This window comes from Sinohyriopsis cumingii, chromosome 1 (genome assembly GCF_028554795.1).
Source record: "Sinohyriopsis cumingii isolate HCF-2022 chromosome 1, ASM2855479v2, whole genome shotgun sequence".
NCBI classification, from domain to species: Eukaryota; Metazoa; Mollusca; class Bivalvia; order Unionida; family Unionidae; genus Sinohyriopsis; species Sinohyriopsis cumingii.
In genome coordinates, this window is record NC_142961.1 from 53,421,778 (window position 1) to 53,441,692 (window position 19,915).

At 37.9% G+C, this 19,915-nt stretch overlaps 1 protein-coding gene across 3 annotated transcripts in view; it reads right to left on the reverse strand.

The window, feature by feature from the left end:
- Positions 1–19,915, reverse strand: part of LOC149806881 (uncharacterized) — a 164,042-nt gene that overhangs the window by 79,310 nt on the left and 64,817 nt on the right. For all 3 annotated transcript variants that reach the window (XM_089959097.1, XM_089959101.1, XM_089959088.1), the window contains 2 exons: positions 17,121–17,264; positions 12,344–12,553 (listed from right to left, as the gene is read on the reverse strand). In XM_089959097.1, coding sequence (XP_089815223.1) covers positions 12,344–12,553; positions 17,121–17,264 — 354 coding nt within the window. The remainder of the gene's footprint in view (positions 1–12,343; positions 12,554–17,120; positions 17,265–19,915) is intronic.

The window sequence follows — 19,915 nt, forward strand, 5'->3', positions numbered from 1 at the left end:
ATTTTGTTGTGCAACTAGAACTTCCAGATTAACTGATATCATTTTAGAGCTATATCCGTCTGCTTTTTTTTAATACCACCCACGTCAGTCTATCTTAAATGGCCTTGATGCTGCAGGGCTTTGAAGTAGGGTACAGCCTCATCATGCCTACAGACAGGATCGGGGCCGAATCGGTTAATCAAGTTTATGGAAATTTCTTAGAAATTGTCAAAGAATGGCTCTTTTTGTAACTTATGTGCAATACTGATTCACAAATGATGAAATAAATAAGTAATATTCCGATTTGGTGATGCCATGAAAATTCACCCATTAATCAAGTTTATGGAAATTTCTTAGAAATTGTCAAAGAATGGCTCTTTTTGTAACTTATGTGCAATACTGATTCACAAATGATGAAATAAATAACATTCCGATTTAGTGATGTCACGACAATTCACCCATTAACTCATTCGGCCCCAGAGGTTTTTGTCGTTTTTGCCTGAAATGTGTGTAGGAACAAGATTTGGGGTGCTATTTCTGAATACATCGTAATACAGCGGTTTTCAACAGATTATCCATGAGAATAATGCCTAGTTGTATTAGAAACATCACTTTCCATTGGTTATTTTGCTTGCGCATGAGGAGAAGGGTAAAAGTTGGAGTTCTTTTTTTTTTTTTTTTGCTTAATAGACCCATCATTTTGGTATGGAGACTCCATTCACTGTCTGTGTTCAGTTAAGACTGGTATGCCTTAGATCTGAGGCCAAAAGGTCTAAAAATCCGGACACAAAATTGCATTCCGATCTTGAGCGAATTTTGGGTGGAAAAAAAAAACGGGTCGAAAAAATGAGCCTTTTCTCTCCGTATTTTGTAGTGCAACTAGAACTTCCAGATTATTTGATATCATTTTAGAGCTATATCTGTCTGCTTTTTTTTTAATACCACCCACGTTGGTCTATCTTAAATGGCCTTGATGCTGCAGGGCTTTGAAGTAGGGTACAGCCTCATCACGCCTACAGATGGGATCGGGGCTGAATCAGTTAATGCACAATGGAAAAGTTACAAAAAGCACACATTTCATGATTGTTTGTGTGGAGGAAAGCTTATTTCTGAGATCAATGACCATGTGGAACTACTGCCTCTGGTTCTAGGTCAATCCCTCGCATCACACACAGCCTGAATCTGCAGTAGAGGAGGAGTGTGATTTGTGAGCATGAAGCAAAACTGGTCAGGAATCAGTCCTGATTTTCCAACCAATTCAGATGGTGATGAAACTTGGATCTGAAGGTGATCTGAGCAGATAAGTGGTCCTTGTGAAGTCTCCAGTTTGCAAGAAGCAAGAACTGGAGAGGGCAACATATTAAGCTTAGGGGTTCTAAGTCTGTTATTGCATTCAGATTCCATATGCGAGAGAGAGAGGTATATCTGAACAGACAACAATCTCTTTATGTCCAGTCTTGCCAGAAGAGCAAGTATTTGTGAGACTGTGTTTGGAAAAATGCAGCCAGTTCCTTGACAGGTAAGAAAATTCATCCCCACATAACATAATTCTAAGAAGGGGATAAGACCCAATTTTACCTGATTGGGAATTAGGCCTATCAAGTAATTATCATAAAAAGTTTAGCAAGACAGATCCATGAGAAAGGTCCAACTGAGATGTTGTGCATCAATAAGTCATTTAAGTACTGGACGATAGGCACCCTGAAGGACCTTAAATGAGCTGTTATTTCACCCATCACCCTAACTGAAGGCACTGGCAGTTGAAGCTAGGAAGTGCCAGAAATTGAAAGTTCTCCAGTCCCAAATAAAACTGCAGAAAATTCCTATCGGCTAAGAATATGGGTTTGTAAAGATAGCATCTAGGATATTTAAGGACACAACCAAGTTGTTCAGCCTGATGTCAATTTTTGACTAACAGCAACTGCCTCCATCATGAATTGCTCTTCCAAAATTAATCTGTTCAAAGTTTAAAGATCCATGGTGAGTCAAAAATTTAACACTCTCTTTAAAACTAGGAAAATCCTAGAATAAACATGTGATTTAATGTTCTTCACCCTCTATATGGCACCCTCTCTTAGGAAAACTACACCTCTTCCTGCAGACATACAAAACAACACTGGTTAAACAGAATGTAGGTACTAGAAAGAGATGGAGGGTCCCATAATCAAGCCATTAATCTTCCTTTATTATGTAATGGACAAAGATCTGGGAGGTCCAACCAAACCTCTAAGAAACAATTTAACCCAGTACTTACTAGGATATGGAGATCAGGGGCACAATGCAGAAGTGGGTGTGATTCCCTCCCTCATTAAGGGAGGAGGCAAGGTCTGTCAACTTCCCCCTTGACCTCCTCTGCCACCTCATTGTGAAAATGACATGAGAATCAATGGCAGAAAGGGGTCTAAACCTGGAACTGATTCTGAGTTTGATTGTTTCCCTGTTTAAACCACCTTGAAGGGGGAACCATAGTGATTGCAAAATGAGGGTCTTTCTTCATTGGTTTATATGGGCAAAGTATTGTGGTCAGGGATCAGTATTACTGATCTCTTAAATCCGAAGAGGTCGCTAGGCATTACCCTCAGAAAAGCATCTCTACATCCAGAGATGTGGCCCATAAAAGGCATTTGCTGTGATATAGTAAAACCTTGAATGTCCCCAAGAAACACAACATAGAGTGCCACAGATATCAAAAGTGCATGTCTCAATGTCTTGGCAATTGCTTTGAACAATTTCTGCAAGGTCGCTGGAGATGAAGATTCCTCCTTCAACAGACTGAATACAGCAGTCAAAAAATGTCAGCATGTGAGGTAAAGGTAACTAGTGTCTGCAATTTCAGTTCCAACATTTTGTCAGCCTTGATACAGGAAAAGGTGTCCAGGTTCATGCCTAAATCCCCATCTGGAAGGTATCTGAATATAAAGTTGGGGGATGGGGATAAGGGGCCAAGCAGGCAAATGAACCTTGTAGCTATTGGCTCAGGTTAGAGGCCAAAGCATATAAGAGGGTACATACCACACTCTTCAGCTGTGTGGCTCCTTATTGTCCTTTAGAGTCAGCTAAGTAAGCTCTTTGCCATCAGTGAGTGAACATGCAGCAGTTGGTCTGATATGGGCTGTGCCCTGGAGAGCCTCTCCATAATGGAAAGGATCCTAGCCAAAACAAAAGGTCTTGAAGGCTATGGACAAATATATGGCCAGGTACCCAATGATCTGTGAACAGTTACATCACACCAACATCATAAATTCAGCACCATACACCATGCCCTCAGTGCCTGGTGCACTATTGTTGCTGCCTCATGCCTGGTGAAGAATCTCCATGACTGTCATCAGGGACAGTGTCTCCTGAACAGTGTCAGGTGTCAAAACCTGGAGTCTAGTACCTGATGAACTAATGCCCAGTATCCAGTTGCCAGTAACAGACTATATATGACTGTCACTAGCATTAGACCCTTATCATCATACCCATTACCCAATGACTCAGTGCTCAGTACCCAGTAAATTGTAAGAGAACCTTCTATGACTGCCACTAGATGCATTACTGAGTAACCAATGCCCAGTGCCTGGCAGCCATTATCCTGATGCCCTGTGAATGATCTTCATTGACTGTCTTGCTATAATTCAAGGTATGAAGCACTAGGGATCCTTCCATCAGAGATCTCACTTCAGTATATTGGCACCCTTCAGTCTTGGAAGACTAAAGAGTTTCACTATGAAGCAGTTAGACAGTTGACATGCAATGCCTGTAATGGCTGAAGAGACCCACTCAAGAGTTAGAATTTCTGTCATATCTGTCACACTTGAAGCTGGTGTCTTGGTTATCCACATGTTGTTTCATCTTGTTCTTTCTGTGAACTATTTTCTGCTCTGCCAATTGCAATTGTTGTCTCTAGCTTCTCTTTGGTTGACCTCATGCCATCAGCTACTTTGGACCTGTGTCCACATTGATGTCCAAGGCCTTCAGGTCTCTCTTACACACATGTGTGCAGATATAGTTGATCTGACAGCCTTTTGCCAGAGACCACCTTACCACAGAGGATATCCTTAGGTATGTAACCATAATTCATGTTCATGCCATCATAGGTGATGCTATATTATCAGTGTAACCATGCTGGGGATGTGTGAACATTCCAGAATGTGTTGGAAACTATATCCCTCTTGGAGATGCCAATGATGCATAAGTGCAAGTTATTTAGCCTCATTTCTTGGTATGAGTATAGTGGCCATCACTCACTGCCACAGAAGAGTGTGATGATAATGCAGGCTTGGTATACATGTATTTTGGTGTGTTCAGTCAGTCAGCTTGCTGTTGGTCCAAACCTTCTTGCTCAGAAAAGACTAGAGCAGCTTTTTCAGTGGGGGAGTTGAGCTCTGAATCAAGAAAGAGGCTGTCAGTGTTGTTAGAGCCAAGGTATGTGAACTTGCAGACAATCATAGTTGTTGATCTTGATGGAGGGTGGTTCTTTAATGGCTTGAGCCAACACTATTGATTTTTTTAGGTTAATGGCAGGCCCAAATTCCTGGAATGCTTGTGAAATCAGTCAGTGATGTTTTGGAGATAAGCTGCTGTGTGACTTGACACTGCTGCATTGTCAGCAAAGAGTATGTCACAGATAAGAATTTTGTGGATCTTGGATTCTCTGAGATGTGTAAGGTTGTTGAGTTTCCATCTGACCTTGTGCAAAGGTAGAATCCCTCAGTTGATGAGACAAAGTGTTTTAGCAGCAGTGAGAAGAATATCCCGAATAGGGTAGGGGCAAGAACACATTCCTGCTTGACTCCACTACGTATCTTAAAAACCTCTTTAGTTGAGCCATCATAAAAAGTGTGTCATGCAAGTTTTCATGAAATGACCAGATCATGCTGCAGAGCTTTTGGGGGTGTGGGACATCTAGTGTTTTCTAGCAACATGAACGAAAATGGTAGAAGGTCTTTGTAAGATTAAGGAAGGCCATGTAGAGTGACCTTCTCTGTTCTCTGAACTACTCATGCAGTTTTCTGAGAAAATCATGTCAATGGTGGACCTTTCTGCTCTCCAGGGTGCACACCTGGGCACGTCAATATAGAGACCCTGAGTTGTCTAAGCATCAGGGCCCCGCTCTCAGCATCAGTGATATAGTTTGACAGATGGGGTCACCAATACAGTTTGGAACCAGGTCAGCTGCAGGAGTTGCCAGTGAGATGTCTATATAAGACATCACACCACCGAAGAAGCTCAACTCTGGCTTATCTTGTCTGGATTTACTCCTTTAGCCTTCCTCTTTCTATAGCTAACCCACAAGACAGTGGGGCTGTTGGCAAATATCTGGGTTTGGAAAGCCCAAGCTGTCTTCTTCTGTCTTCATAGTTGCTGAGTGGGTATCTTCCTCTTCCACCTATTTTGCCATTGAGACTGTACTTTTTATGTTCCTCAGGTCAGTGTGAGAATAGAATTACTGCCCATCTACATTTAGCATGCCAGCTGACATGGTTTGCCAGGGTGTGACAAGCAGCTTCTTGGAGCCAGCAGTACTTGAGAGTTGAGTGGTGGTTTGACAAACAGTGCTTCCTTTTACACAGTGTTACAGCTGCAAGAAAGCAATATGTACTATCTCTACCCAACACCCTCATACACCTTTTCAGTGTAAGTGGGTGACTTCTCAACTCCAGACACCTCTCTCATAAAGCAGGCATCTTCCTTACACCAACTGGGAAGTGCCAACAATGAAATGAAGCAATAAAAAGGTAGCAAATACTTACTCTGACAACAGTTACTATTACAGAGATGAAACAAAAAAAGCACCACATTGCTAGTGATAAACCCTAATACCTCAAAATCAATGAAAATGATTGCAAAATACATGAAAATAACGCAAGAACTGATGAGAAATAAATACAACACAAAAAATATATGACTGACCACATACAAATCAAAAGATGACTAAACTGCTAAAGTATTGCAAGCCCAAACGACATGTATGCAGACCATAGAAGAGAATGAAGATAATCAATTAATTTATCAGAAGTGGACTAAGATATTAGACTGGTATCATATTGTTCTATATTTTAGACCTTCAACTGCAAACTGGCAGAGGGAATAAATGTCCTTTGACTGAGGACTAGTGGCATTAAAGGTAATGCAATAATAACAACATGTAATATATTACATCTATTTAAAAAAGGAACTTATTATATAAAGTCTACAAATGACATTGATGACATGAATCTAAACTATTAAGTGAAATGGTACAGATATTTGAATTATATTTCAAAGCAGAAAGAACATGGTTCCAGAAATATCAAGTTTTGGGATCCTATTCCTGACTTGAATTGATCTCTAGGGAATAAGTCCACAGATCTAAGTAAAACTCTGAGTCACATGCACTTATTATTTGAAACATCACAAGGTTATCGAGCGGCAAGTGTGAACATTCTCTTGGCAGCTGGCTATAATTATTGGTTTCATGATTATGACATGATCACTCACTGACGTGTATGAGTGAACATGTCATAATCATGATCAGTGTTAGCAAAATACAGAAGATCCAATCACTTGTGTCAACTGACTGGGTCTTCCCTTTTTTGTTCACATTAATCATGATGGAATATTCTCTTATAAACATGCAACGCAGCTACGGTTCAGCTGACATGAATTTTTTAAACCCATCATTTTTGCAGTGTAAGTGGAGAAAAGTCGAGAGATTACGAAAAACCCTCCTTCATTTCTCCACATGTCCTAACAGAGTTCCAACGGTGCTTCCAGAGAAAAGCTCTGCACACCACACTTTCTTGTAGAGTTGCATCTGATGATCAGAGTCGAGTGAATGTGGTCTCATTGTTCATACCAAGGTGAAAAGATATTCCTACCATGAAAGAGTTTCATTATTCTGTTTATGTTTTGAATCTTTGTGAGTTAAAAATAATATAAAAATGCTTATTAACATTAACCAAATTTCACTTCTTCAATGCCTGACATGTTGACATTTTTAGGCAATCTTTAGAATTAAAATCAACAGATTTTGAATCTAAACATTCAGAAACTGAAATGTGGAAAAGTTTAAAAGTGATAAGAAAATTAATAAATCATCATGGAAGAAAATCAAAGAAAGAAATTTTCCTGACAGTGGGTGTGAACTCAAGACATTGTGCTCCAAAGTCAAATATGCATGTGTGTGTGTGTGTGTGTGTGTGTGTCTCACACACTTTATCCATTCAGCCACATGGCCAAACACTATTCAACAAAATTTGTTTACATTTTTTGTTTTAATAACCAAACACACCAAAAGTTATAAACAGTAAACTGCATACTTTAATAACTGCATCAAAATAATTACAAGAAGTTTATCAATATTATGATTAGATTATTAACACCTTAATTCCATAAGATTAACTATTTTTTTCTAAGATAATAAACAATTTTTTCTTTTTCTAAGTGCTTCAGGACTAAGCATGTGTACATTCAGCCTTGTCACTGAGCCATTAGTGCTTTAGGACTAAGCATGTCTATATTCAGCATTGTGACTGTGCCATTAGTGCTTCAGGACTAAGCATTTGTATATTCAGCATTGTAACTGTGCCATTAGTGCTTCAGGACTAAGCATTTTTATATTCAGCATTGTAACTGTGCCATTAGTTTTTCAGGACTAAGCATTTGTATATTCAGCATTGTGACTGTGCCATTAGTTTTTCAGGACTAAGCATTTGTATATTCAGCATTGTAACTGTGCCATTAGTTTTTCAGGACTAAGCATTTGTATATTCAGCATTGTGACTGTGCCATTAGTGCTTCAGGACTAAGCATGTGTATATTCAACCTTGTGACTGTGCCATTAGTGCTTCAGGACTAAGCATGTGTATATTCAACCTTGTGACTGTGCCATTAGTGCTTCAGGACTAAGCATGTGTATATTCAACATTGTGACTGTGCCATTAGTGCTTCAGGACTAAGCATGTGTATATTCAGCCTTGACTGTGCCATTAGTGCTTCAGGACTAAGCATGTGTATATTCAGCCTTGTGACTGTGCCATTAGTGCTTCAGGACTAAGCATGTGTATATTCAACCTTGTGACTGTGCCATTAGTGCTTCAGGAATAAGCATGTGTATATTCAGCCTTGAGACTGTGCCATTAGTGCTTCAGGAATAAGCATTTGTATATTCAGCCTTGTGACTGTGCCATTAGTGCTTCAGGCCTAAGCATTTGTATATTCAGCCTTGTGACTGTGCCATTAGTGCTTCAGGAATAAGCATGTGTATATTCAACCTTGTGACTGTGCCATTAGTGCTTCAGGACTAAGCATTTGTATATTCAGCCTTGTGACTGTGCCATTAGTGCTTCAGGCCTAAGCATTTGTATATTCAGCCTTGTGACTGTGCCATTAGTGCTTCAGGCCTAAGCATTTGTATATTCAGCATTGTGACTGTGCCATTAGTGTTTCAGGCCTAAGCATTTGTATATTCAGCCTTGTGACTGTGCCATTAGTGCTTCAGGACTAAGCATGTGTATATTCAGCCTTGTGACTTTGCCATTAGTGCTTCAGGACTAAGCATGTGTATATTCAACCTTGTGGCTGTGCCATTAGTGCTTCAGAACTAAGTGCATGGTTGGCATATCAGTGTAAATTCACTGTTTTCTGCCTGTTTGGTTGATATTTTAAAACAAAAGTGGCTGTCAATTTAACTGTCCACATTTCTGAGGATTACTGTTTCTTTAGAACAATAGGAAAAATGAATGCTGTTCAAGGAAAGCTCAACAAGGTGTACCTTTCATGAAGTTAGTGTGTGGCTTGTTGAGATTACTTTGAATAAAGTAAAAGCATAAAATGATTTCAAAAGAAGTCAATAAACTTTTTCTTGATATGCATGTAATGAATATACACTTTTGAAATTATTTTTTAAAGTCAGAAAATATGATCGAAATAAAGATGACTGGTTCTTCAAATGTTGTCTGTTTTGAATCTCAGTCTTTCCATGGAAGGTCTTCATTCACTGACTGTTTAAATGTCAATCAGTAATGTCAGCCTGACCCTCCACAGTGGAGTTGCCATAAGTGTGCCTGCCAAGGGATGGTGGTGTTTTGTACCCATTTATCCCTCCACGACAGACCAATAACAAAGAAAAAAGTGGAAGGGATTAAGTCTCCACTGCAAAGCGTGGGGTTTTGAAAAATCGCATTCCCCAACTGGCAATGAACTAGTAAAAGACTTGACTCATCCCACAAATAACTACTAGAAGAAAGAAAATGCTTCAGTAAATTACATTTCTCCAAGAATATTTACCCAAGCACATTAACATTCTGATATAAGCTTCACTACCTCTTGAATCAGCCTACCAAAAAGGCAATGGTTTCATCTTTCCTGTCTATATATCTTATACACATTGGAAAGAAACAATCATTATCTCCCTTCACCACCACTCGGTGGCTACCAATAAACCAGATGTTTACCAGTATAAGATCTCCCTTCACCACCACTAGGTGGCTACCAATAAACTAGATGTTTACCAGTATAAGATGAACAATATATTGATGAGGACGCTTGTTGGAAATTGCAAAAGGGTTTAATAGTAACATGACTTGTTTGAAGAGACACAATTTACCAAAAATTTAACTTTTTCCACATAAATTATATTAACATTAGGAGAACAGGTAACTGCAGTAAGAAATGCATGAGAATTAAACCTTACCACAGGAACCCTTCATGCGTAGTATGACTTTATTCCCAATATGAAGGATAAATTGCTCACTTTTCATAAAAGGCAACACAGCCAACTGTCGTGCAGCATATGATATCAGTGCATGGATAAATAAAGCAAATTATGTATTCATGCTGTTAAATATTTAGTGAAAATGTTAATGCCATGCCCATGTGAGGATGTGCTGACATCTTACTGGTCAGGTAGTTGCCTGGACCACTGCTACTAGACCCACAAGATTCAACTCTCTACTCTGAGATGACAGATCTTGGAGACAAAAACTCAAAAGGTTGAGCATACAGCTTTTTTAATGACCTGTATTTGAACCTGAGGGTCACTGAGATGGCTCAAATTTCATGAGCTGAAATTTTCAGGAGACATATCCAGTCATGTGAGACCTCGGAGTACACCAAGTGAATCACCCACTTCAGCCACAATGCTAGGGTTTGAGGGGATCTTTCTTCTATTCCAGCCTTCATCAGAAGCAAGAGACATCAAGGTCTAACACTGATTGCTAACCAATTCTTAGCTGTGAAGCCCAGTTGTGTCAGCAAGACCAAGCAGCCATCTGATCAACACTAATAATAGTCTGGGTCCATTAAATGGGCATGCTTCTTGTCCACTCTGGTTACCAAGCTAGATCTATTGTTTTAGCGGGTTTCTGGTTAAAGGCTTGAACCTATACAAGTTGAACCTAGTAAAAGCCCAGAAAAGATTCCATTTAGCAATCAAAATGAATCATGTCAAAATTGGCCAGCAGGTCTGATAGATTTTTAACATGGTCTATCATCCCCCTACCATAATGGTTGAAGGAGTTTGTGAATAGTACCCGTTGATACTAATAGAAGCTACATTTTTCTTCTAAAAAACCCGAGAAAAAAGCTAGCAAACTGAGATCAAGACACTCAAAATAAAGCTGTTGTTGACCCTGCACCAATCGCTGAAAACAAAACATGTTCCCTTGTAAGTCTTTAAAGTGGAGGGCCTTCTAACTCATGTGATCCTCTAGATGACTGAAGGTTCAAATTCTGTGCTGGCACTTTGATGGGAATGTTGTTTACTAGGTCGATAAGATTGATCACCAAGAATCAACCTACAGTTCTGTCCCCTTATTTTCCATATTACCTTTGCTACCTGAACAGTAGGGGGCAAGGTATTGCCAGTAATACATCTGATCTGGACTATGATATCTAGCTGGAAGCACCAATGAAAGTTCCAGAATAGAACACATAGGACAGGTAATTTTGTTCCTGTATAGGTTGTAGGTCACCACCATCAAGTTGTCCAACAAGATGAGATTTACCCTATCTCTGAGTTGTTCTTTCCATAAATGAAATGTGTTTACTACTGCCTTCATTTCCAGAAGATTGATATTGAAGCAGTATCTTCACAAGAAACCACCTGCTGCTGACCATGGTGAAGCAGGACAAAATGGTGGGCTCCTCAAAACTAGCATCCATGCTGACCATAATTGCCAGGTAGTGATTTGCCTGACAATTTCCTGCCAAAAGCCACTGTTTGTTGTGCCATTCATGCAGCTACTATTTTGTCTTGATGATTTAGACTGCAAAAGGGATATCACTGGGCCAGTAGGACTCAATATTCCGCACCAAGCACATAGGTGGGAGGCAAACAAGGCTGAAATTGGTAAGAAAATTCCATACCAAGATAGACAAAATGCTGGGGCAAGATTTGACTTCTCCCATTCACTAAAAAGTCTACTTGCAAATTAGAAAGAAGTCTGTTCCTGCCCATCACCAAACACAAACTTATCATATGTGATAAATCCATTTCTTCCTTGATAGCTTGTGAACCTGCTTATAATACAGGTCAGGTGTGGTCACCTTTCTTTTTCTAAAAAAATATCAAAACAAACGAATCAAATTTCTTGAATGTGCCAAAAAAATGCGATCTAAACTAGTAAAAGAAACTCTGATATATCTCATTTTATCATCACAGAATCACAGTTAGTGCAATCAAATATTATTTAACATCATGAAATTCAAATAAGTCACATGTTTTGTTATGCTTTCTATACCTCCCCAAAAATCTCAGTGTACTTTAAATAACAATATTCAACAAGACTTCTGATTCAGTAATGCCAACAGGTGGCAGCACTTTAAGAAACAAATGCCAATTAAATGAGTTTTGTGAACTGAAATTCATCTTATAGTTCTCTCTTTTAAACCAGGTTGTGCTTTGATTTCTGACTGGTGTGTGTGTTTGTTGTACTGTTTATAGTCAATTAAAAGTAGATCTGTTGTTTTTTCCTTCACATTATGTCTTTTGTATCAAATCAAATAAAGAGAGTGGAATAATAAAAAAAAGTTCAAAGGCATGAAAATCCTACCTATGTAAAAGCTAGTGGTCATGATAGTGTTAGGTCAACTCATTTCAACTGACCAATCGAAAACATATAAATATCATAAAGTAGGTAACATAATTAAGGTATCTAGTAAAATAAATCAGTGGTTCATCCTATTGATTTGAGAATGTGATCAACAAAAGCATCAGAAGCAAAATGAAAAAATACCTGTTGACTAATCAGTAAACTCACACTATTTTCAGAAAATTTATGCATCTTTTATTACTACAGATTTGTCTCCATCATGGGGGAGAAGCATGATAGAAAAGTGGGGGAATATTTATGTTGAGTTATTTGCTCACCATTTCTCCAGTTTTTTAAGTCAAACATACCTTTTTGATGCTCTGTCTCTTGGAAATTACTCGTTTGAACATCTCTATCAGCCATTTTGGTTTTAGGATGACCGTGTTGCAAAGCAGGCTGTCAAGATTACTGGAACCCCTTCCAAAGTAAATGATGACACCAAGATCATGGTAAAAGTCTAGCATGGTTCTGACTTCGCTGTAATCTGTTATGCCCAAATTTGCTGCTAGTTCTATCACCTGGATAATGAAAACACTATGAAGAATATTACAATATTTTAATGCATGTTTTGATAATGATCTATTTGCACTTTCAACATTATCGTTCTGAAAATGTACATTTTCATTGGACAAAACTGTTAATTTCATTCTTGATCACATACTCTCATTTTCTTCTCAGATGTTTCAGAGACTTTTAAAGATATTTCTTAAGGAAGAAACATGTCTTATAATGGTTATAAACAAAGATCTTTTCATCTGAAAATTGGTATCTTACATTAGTTAATGAAATGCCTCTGAAATTTTAATAGAAATTGTAAACAAATCATAAAAACACACTGTTCTGCATCCATTCAGGGTAAAAGACAAATAAAGTATTTAAATACACTGTATCAAAAACTAGTATGCACTTCAAGTACAGCATGCATAGGCTGTTTCACACCTACATCATATCATAAACTAGTGTGCACTTGTTTATCAGCATAAACAGCTGTTTCAGACCTACACTGTATAATACACTAGTATGCACTTAAAACACTGCATGGAGGCTGTTTCACACCAACATTATTTTTTAAACTAGTATTTGTTTCAAGTATTGCATGTATCGGCTGGTTCATACCTACATTGTATTATAAACTAGTGCGCACTTCATGCAATGCATGGATAGGCTGGTTCACACCTACAATGAATGCATTGCAAGTATAGCATAGATAGGCTAATTCACACCTACACTGAATGCATTTCATGTATAGCATGGATAGTCTGGTTCACACCTACACTGAATGCATTTCAAGTATAGCATAGATAGGCTGGTTCACACCTACACTGAATGCATTTCATGTATAGCATGGATAGGCTGGTTCACACCTACAGTGAATGCATTTCAAGTACTGGTATAGCACAGATAGGCTGGTACACACCTACAGTGATTGCATTTCATGTATAGCATGGATAGGTTGGTTCACACCTACAGTGAATGCATTTCATGTATAGCATGGATAGGCTGGTACACACCTATACTGAATGCATTTCATGTATAGCATGGATAGTCTGGTTCACACCTACACTGAATGCATTTCAAGTATAGCATAGATAGGCTGGTTCACACCTACAGTGAATGCATTTCACGTATAGCATGGATAGGCTGGTTCACACCTATACTGAATGCATTTCATGTATAGCATGGATAGGCTGGTTCACACCTACACTGAATGCATTTCATGTATAGCATAGATAGGCTGGTACACACCTACAGTGAATGCATTTCATGTATAGCATGGATAGGGTGGTTCACACCTACAATGAATGCATTTCATGTATAGCATAGATAGGGTGGTACACATCTACAGTGAATGCATTTCATGTATAGCATGGATAGGCTGGTTCACACCTACAATAAATGCTTTCAAGTATAGCATAGATAGGCTAATTCACACTTACACTGAATGCATTTCAAGTATAGCATGGATAGGCTGGTTCACACCTACACTGAATGCATTTCAAGTATAGCATGGAGAGGCTAGTTCACACCTACACTGAATGCATTTCAAGTATAGCATGGATAGGCTGGTTCACACCTACACTGAATGCATTTCAAGTATAGCATGGAGAGGCTAGTTCACACCTACACTGAATGCATTTCAAGTATAGCATGGATAGGCTGGTTCACACCTACACTGAATGCATTTCAAGTATAGCATGGATTATCTAGTTCACACCTACACTGAATGCATTTCAAGTATAGCATGGATAGGCTAGTTCACACCTACAATGAATGCATTTCAAGTATAGCATGGATAGTCTGGTTCAAACCTACACTGAATGCATTTCAAGTATAGCATGGATAGGCTGGTTCACACCTACATTGAATGCATTTCAAGTATAGCATGGATAGGCTGGTTCACACCTACACTGAATGCATTTCATGTATAGCATAGATAATGTGGTTCACACCTACAATGAATGCATTTCATGTATAGCATGGATAGGCTGGTTCACACCAAAACTGAATGCATTTCATGTATATCACAGATAGGCTAGTTCACACCTACACTGAATGCATTTCAAGTATAGCATGGATAGGCTGGTTCACACCTATACTGAATGCATTTCAAGTATAGCATGGATAGGCTAGTTCACACCTACACTGAATGCATTTCAAGTATAGCATGGATTATCTAGTTCACACCTACACTGAATGCATTTCAAGTATAGCATGGATAGGCTAGTTCACACCTACAATGAATGCATTTCAAGTATAGCATGGATAGTCTGGTTCAAACCTACACTGAATGCATTTCAAGTATAGCATGGATAGGCTGGTTCACACCTATATTGAATGCATTTCAAGTATAGCATGGATAGACTGGTTCTCACCTACACTGAATGCATTTCATGTATAGCATAGATAATGTGGTTCACACCTACAATGAATGCATTTCATGTATAGCATGGATAGGCTGGTTCACACCAAAACTGAATGCATTTCATGTATATCACAGATAGGCTAGTTCACAACTACACTGAATGCATTTCAAGTATAGCATGGATAGGCTGGTTCACACCTATACTGAATGCATTTCAAGTATAGCATGGATAGGCTAGTTCACACCTACAATGAATGCTTTCAAGTATAGCATAGATAGGCTAGTTCACACCTACACTGAATGCATTTCAAGTATAGCATGGATAGGCTGGTTCACACCTACACTGAATGCATTTCAAGTATTGCATGGATAGGCTGGTTCACACCTACACTGAATGCATTTCATGTATAGCATGGATATTCTGGTTCACACCTACAATGAATGCATTTCAAATGTAGCATGGATAGGCTGGTTCACACCTATGCTGAATGCATTTCATGTATAGCATGGATAGGCTGGTTCACACCTACAATGAATGCATTTCAAATGTAGCATGGATAGGCTGGTTCACACCTATGCTGAATGCATTTCATGTATAGCATGGATAGGCTGGTTCACACCTACAATGAATGCATTTCATGTATAGCATGGATAGGCTGGTTCACACCTATGCTGAATGCATATCACAGATAGGCTAGTTCACACCTACACTGAATGCATTTCAAGTATAGCATGGATAGGCTGGTTCACACCTATGCTGAATGCATTTCATGTATAGCATGGATAGGCTTGATCACTCCAAAACTGAATGCATTTCATGTATATCACAGATAGGCTAGTTCACACCTACACTTAATGCATTTCAAGTATAGCATGGATAGGCTGGTTCACAACTATACTGAATGCATTTCAAGTATAGCATGGATAGGCTAGTTCACACCTACAATGAATGCTTTTAAGCATAGCAATGATAGGCTAGTTCACACCTACACTGAATGCAATTCAAATATAGCATGGATAGGCTGGTTCACACCTACACTGAATGCATTTCAAATATAGCATGGATAGGCTAGTTCACACCTATACTGAATGCATTTTTTGCAGTATTTGATTTGGAACATTAGATTGTACAGAAGATGTAAACAAATCTCTTTTTCTGTCAGTTGTGGAGACTGGTTTATTTCTACATTCTTCTGTGAACAAAGGTGAGTTTATTTACTTCAGTAAGTTTGCATTTAAACCAAGCTTGTATATAGGGAGGATTCCATGCTACAGATATACCGCCCATCCATCCCCACCCTCATTTCATCTAAGCAATACCAGTAGTTGTACTTGTTGTTGGGGTTTTTGCCATTTTTACATGACATAACAAACTCCTGTGGGGGTAAATTGGCAATAATGAAACAGATGAGACTATTTTTTCCCAATTCCCTTTTGCAAGTCAATTAAAATAATGGCAGCCAAAAAAGTTCAATGAAAAGAAAAATTTCCAGAAAGCGGGATTAAAAAAGTTTTCCCACGTTCACAGCCAATCAGCAAAGAGAATACTGCACACAAATTTCATGGGCCTATTTGGACCAATCAGAATCACATAAACTGATATGTTCACATGTGTAATATAAAAAGTATTAAACTGCACACACTATAGGCAAAGTGTACTGACTATGTAATAAATCTGTATAGTGAAAATATTATCAGTGGTTATTTCTCAACATGACAGTGGTTGGGCATACTGTCCTACCATTGTCCATCCACCAGTATATTTATTCAATTTAGTTTTGCATTTATAGGTGTGCTATATTGAGCATAATGTTCTATCTGTTGTGTGTGTTGTCTTACTTTACTTTTGTATGCACCATGTACCGCTTCAAGGACTGACTGGATATGAATCACATAACAAGGAAATATAGCAACTATTAAGTGTTTTTCTTTTTAGGATGTTTATATTTTTATTACTAAAGTCACACTTGTTCTAACATTCACCTCTGCAAGAGAACTATCTTTATAAGATGGCCACATTTTTCAAAATTATAAAAAAAATACATTTCATGTAAAATTAACCAACAAATAAGCCTCTATATTACAGGGAATCTGAACCAGTCCCAAATCTGGATCATTCTACAGTTTGTATTAAAGGAATAAAATGGTTCATATGGTTTCATTTCTAATTAACTGAACATTGTAATTATTATGCCATTTAAAACTGTAATATGCAAAAATACCTGATCATAGCTTGCATAATTCTTCCCCTCCTCCACCTGTTTGCTAATCTCCAACTCAAACTGGAGCCATCGGAGTGGCAATTGTTCCCCCATGTATGGTTCCCTACTGGCCACGGCCTTTATCTCATCATGCAGAATGTCAATCTGACAAAAACAGAAATTACCAACTTAATACAAAAGAGTCAACAAAGCTACTGTAAAATCAGGATAATGTTATTTATATTTAATTTGCATTGTTATTTTTTTTAATTCATTAAATGCTATAGATAATTGTTTTTTGACCTTGTCCAAAATCAAGTTCGCTGTGTTCCTGGCAAAAAGACACTGATCTTCTTTTTTTTATATAGTAAACAAATAACACATAGCTAACATTTGAATAAGAGTGTGGGTTAAATATTCAGATCATTATCTTGGTCTGAGTCATGGACATTATATTTACCATATTCTTTATTATAATTTTGGTAACTGAAACTTTTACAATGGAATTTTCCACTCAGTAATATTTTTTTGGAAAATGTTAATTGTGACCTAAGTCAAGTAAAAGGCTTTAAAATCTTATTTATCTAGAAATTACTCATTCATGCTGTAAGATCCTGAAGAAGAATCAGTTTTATTGTTGTGTTCAGTATTTCATTTAGACTGAAGTTATTTATTCAAATTATTATTCTCTGAAATTACAAAGTGCTCAATAATATTTTTGGACAGGGATATGAACTGCGAATTACAATGAATTACAATGAATTCTAACAAAGACATCATGGATTATATTACTGTGATTAATAGGAAGACTGCTGTCAAACAGCCATGTCACAGGCTGCCACAGGCACATCAACACATTCAGTGCTAGATCTTATTTCAAACATCACTGGAATTTAATTAGAACTTTAGTAAATAGGATGATACAATTATTTGGACTATCTTGGGATTTAATTGGCATTACTGTAAGTTGTTTTTAAAGTTTCACTTTGTAGTCAAGGAAATAAATTACTTTTGTTTAAGTTTACAAAACTTGTTTGTTTTTGCTCTTTTTATTACTTTGTTTAACATAAAAGTCATAATTAAGTATATATATGCAACATATGCACACACAAGCCTTCCTGAGTGTTTGCATAGAACATATGCACACACAAAAATTCTTGTGTCTACCTGGAAATTAGGCACACACAAACCTTCCTGTCCACATGGAACTTATGCACACACAAGACTTCCCATGTGTTTGCATGGAACAGATAGTACATGCATCATGTTTTATGGATTGCCCACTCAATCCAGCAGACATTGAGAGGCAGGGGATTAAGAGCCCACTGTGAGTAGCGAAAGTTCACTCAGCCTGATGGATTTTCCACCAGACTAGTGCAAAGAAGTCTGTCATGAATTTTAACAATAATGGTATTTTATGACACAACTCATCAATTCTATTGTATTCGCTCCATGAGTCAACACACTAAAGAAATAGATGGGAGAAAACCTGACACCATATACATATAGTTCATACATTTACCTGTACAATCTATATAATGGCGGCATTTCTTGTGGTATTTATCAATTAATTTGTCATAATGTTTCTTTTATTTCCTTACTATTTCCAAGACCCACTTTAAAGAAATTACTGAAAGCAGTAATTATAAAACTCTTAAAGAGCAAAAATAGAATGAATACAAATAGAGTGCAGAACAAATAAAGCAGAACATATAAATTTGTGTTGCCCTGCACCTGTCCTTTTTAACACAATGCGGTGCATTACTACACCTTATAATGTTTTACCTGGAAATTAGTGATAGCAGAAGATAATAAAGCCCTGAAAGTCCAGGTATAATAGAAATGACTACCTCTAGGCTCAATGACAGCCTGTGCAGGTAAAATCATTGAAGCTGGCACCTGGATGCTAAAAATGCATTCGTATAGAAAACTCACCTACATGTACCCTGTTTGTAGTGAAATGACACATATTAAGAATTTTCTATAGGTAATAGAGACTTGCACGTACAAAATATATAAAATGATAATTTATTAAATTTTAGTTTATGCACAACTTGAAGATCTTGAGTTATTGTAGGTACACACTGCCAGTGTTCCAATGGGGTTTGTCTGTTAATGACCACTGAGGGAGGATTTTGTGGTGTGGTAAAATGATGTAATGCCAAATTATAAGGCTTAGTCAGTGGCTAACACTTGGATAGGGGTGTTGTGCGCATACCTTAAAATTGAGAGGCAGACAGGGAATTATGTAAGAGACTGTTATTAGCCTCTTACTTGCTGTTTTCATGGGGCTTGTTCGAGGATTGGGGGGGGCATGAGCAGAACTATTCTTTTTGGTTGGCATTGGCAGTAGAATTCAAAGAGCCAACCAAATTAGATAATCTTAAGTAACGTTGCATGATCATGTAGAGTACCATGTGATCATTCACTTCTCTGGTTTTTTAAATGTACAGACAATGAATATCGAGTTTCACTTATCTAGCTTTTCAAAGGTACAGGCAATGGATTTTGAGTCTCCGCATCAAACTTTTCTCATGGATCTGAGCTAGCCTGCCACCACCCCAGTCACCACCCATTCATGACTACATCGTGGGTTGTGCCCTTACATTGTTCATGTGCATGGGGCAACCATGAGATAGGATATTTTTTTCCCCATTCGGATACTCATAAGCTATACTAATAACGTAAACATCATGCCCATTAAATACATTTCTTTTACCGTTTTAATTAGGAAAAATATAAGAATATTTTCTTCACGCTGGGATCAGCCTAGCTGTTATTCACAAATCTGGGATCACCCAAGAATACACTGTTAA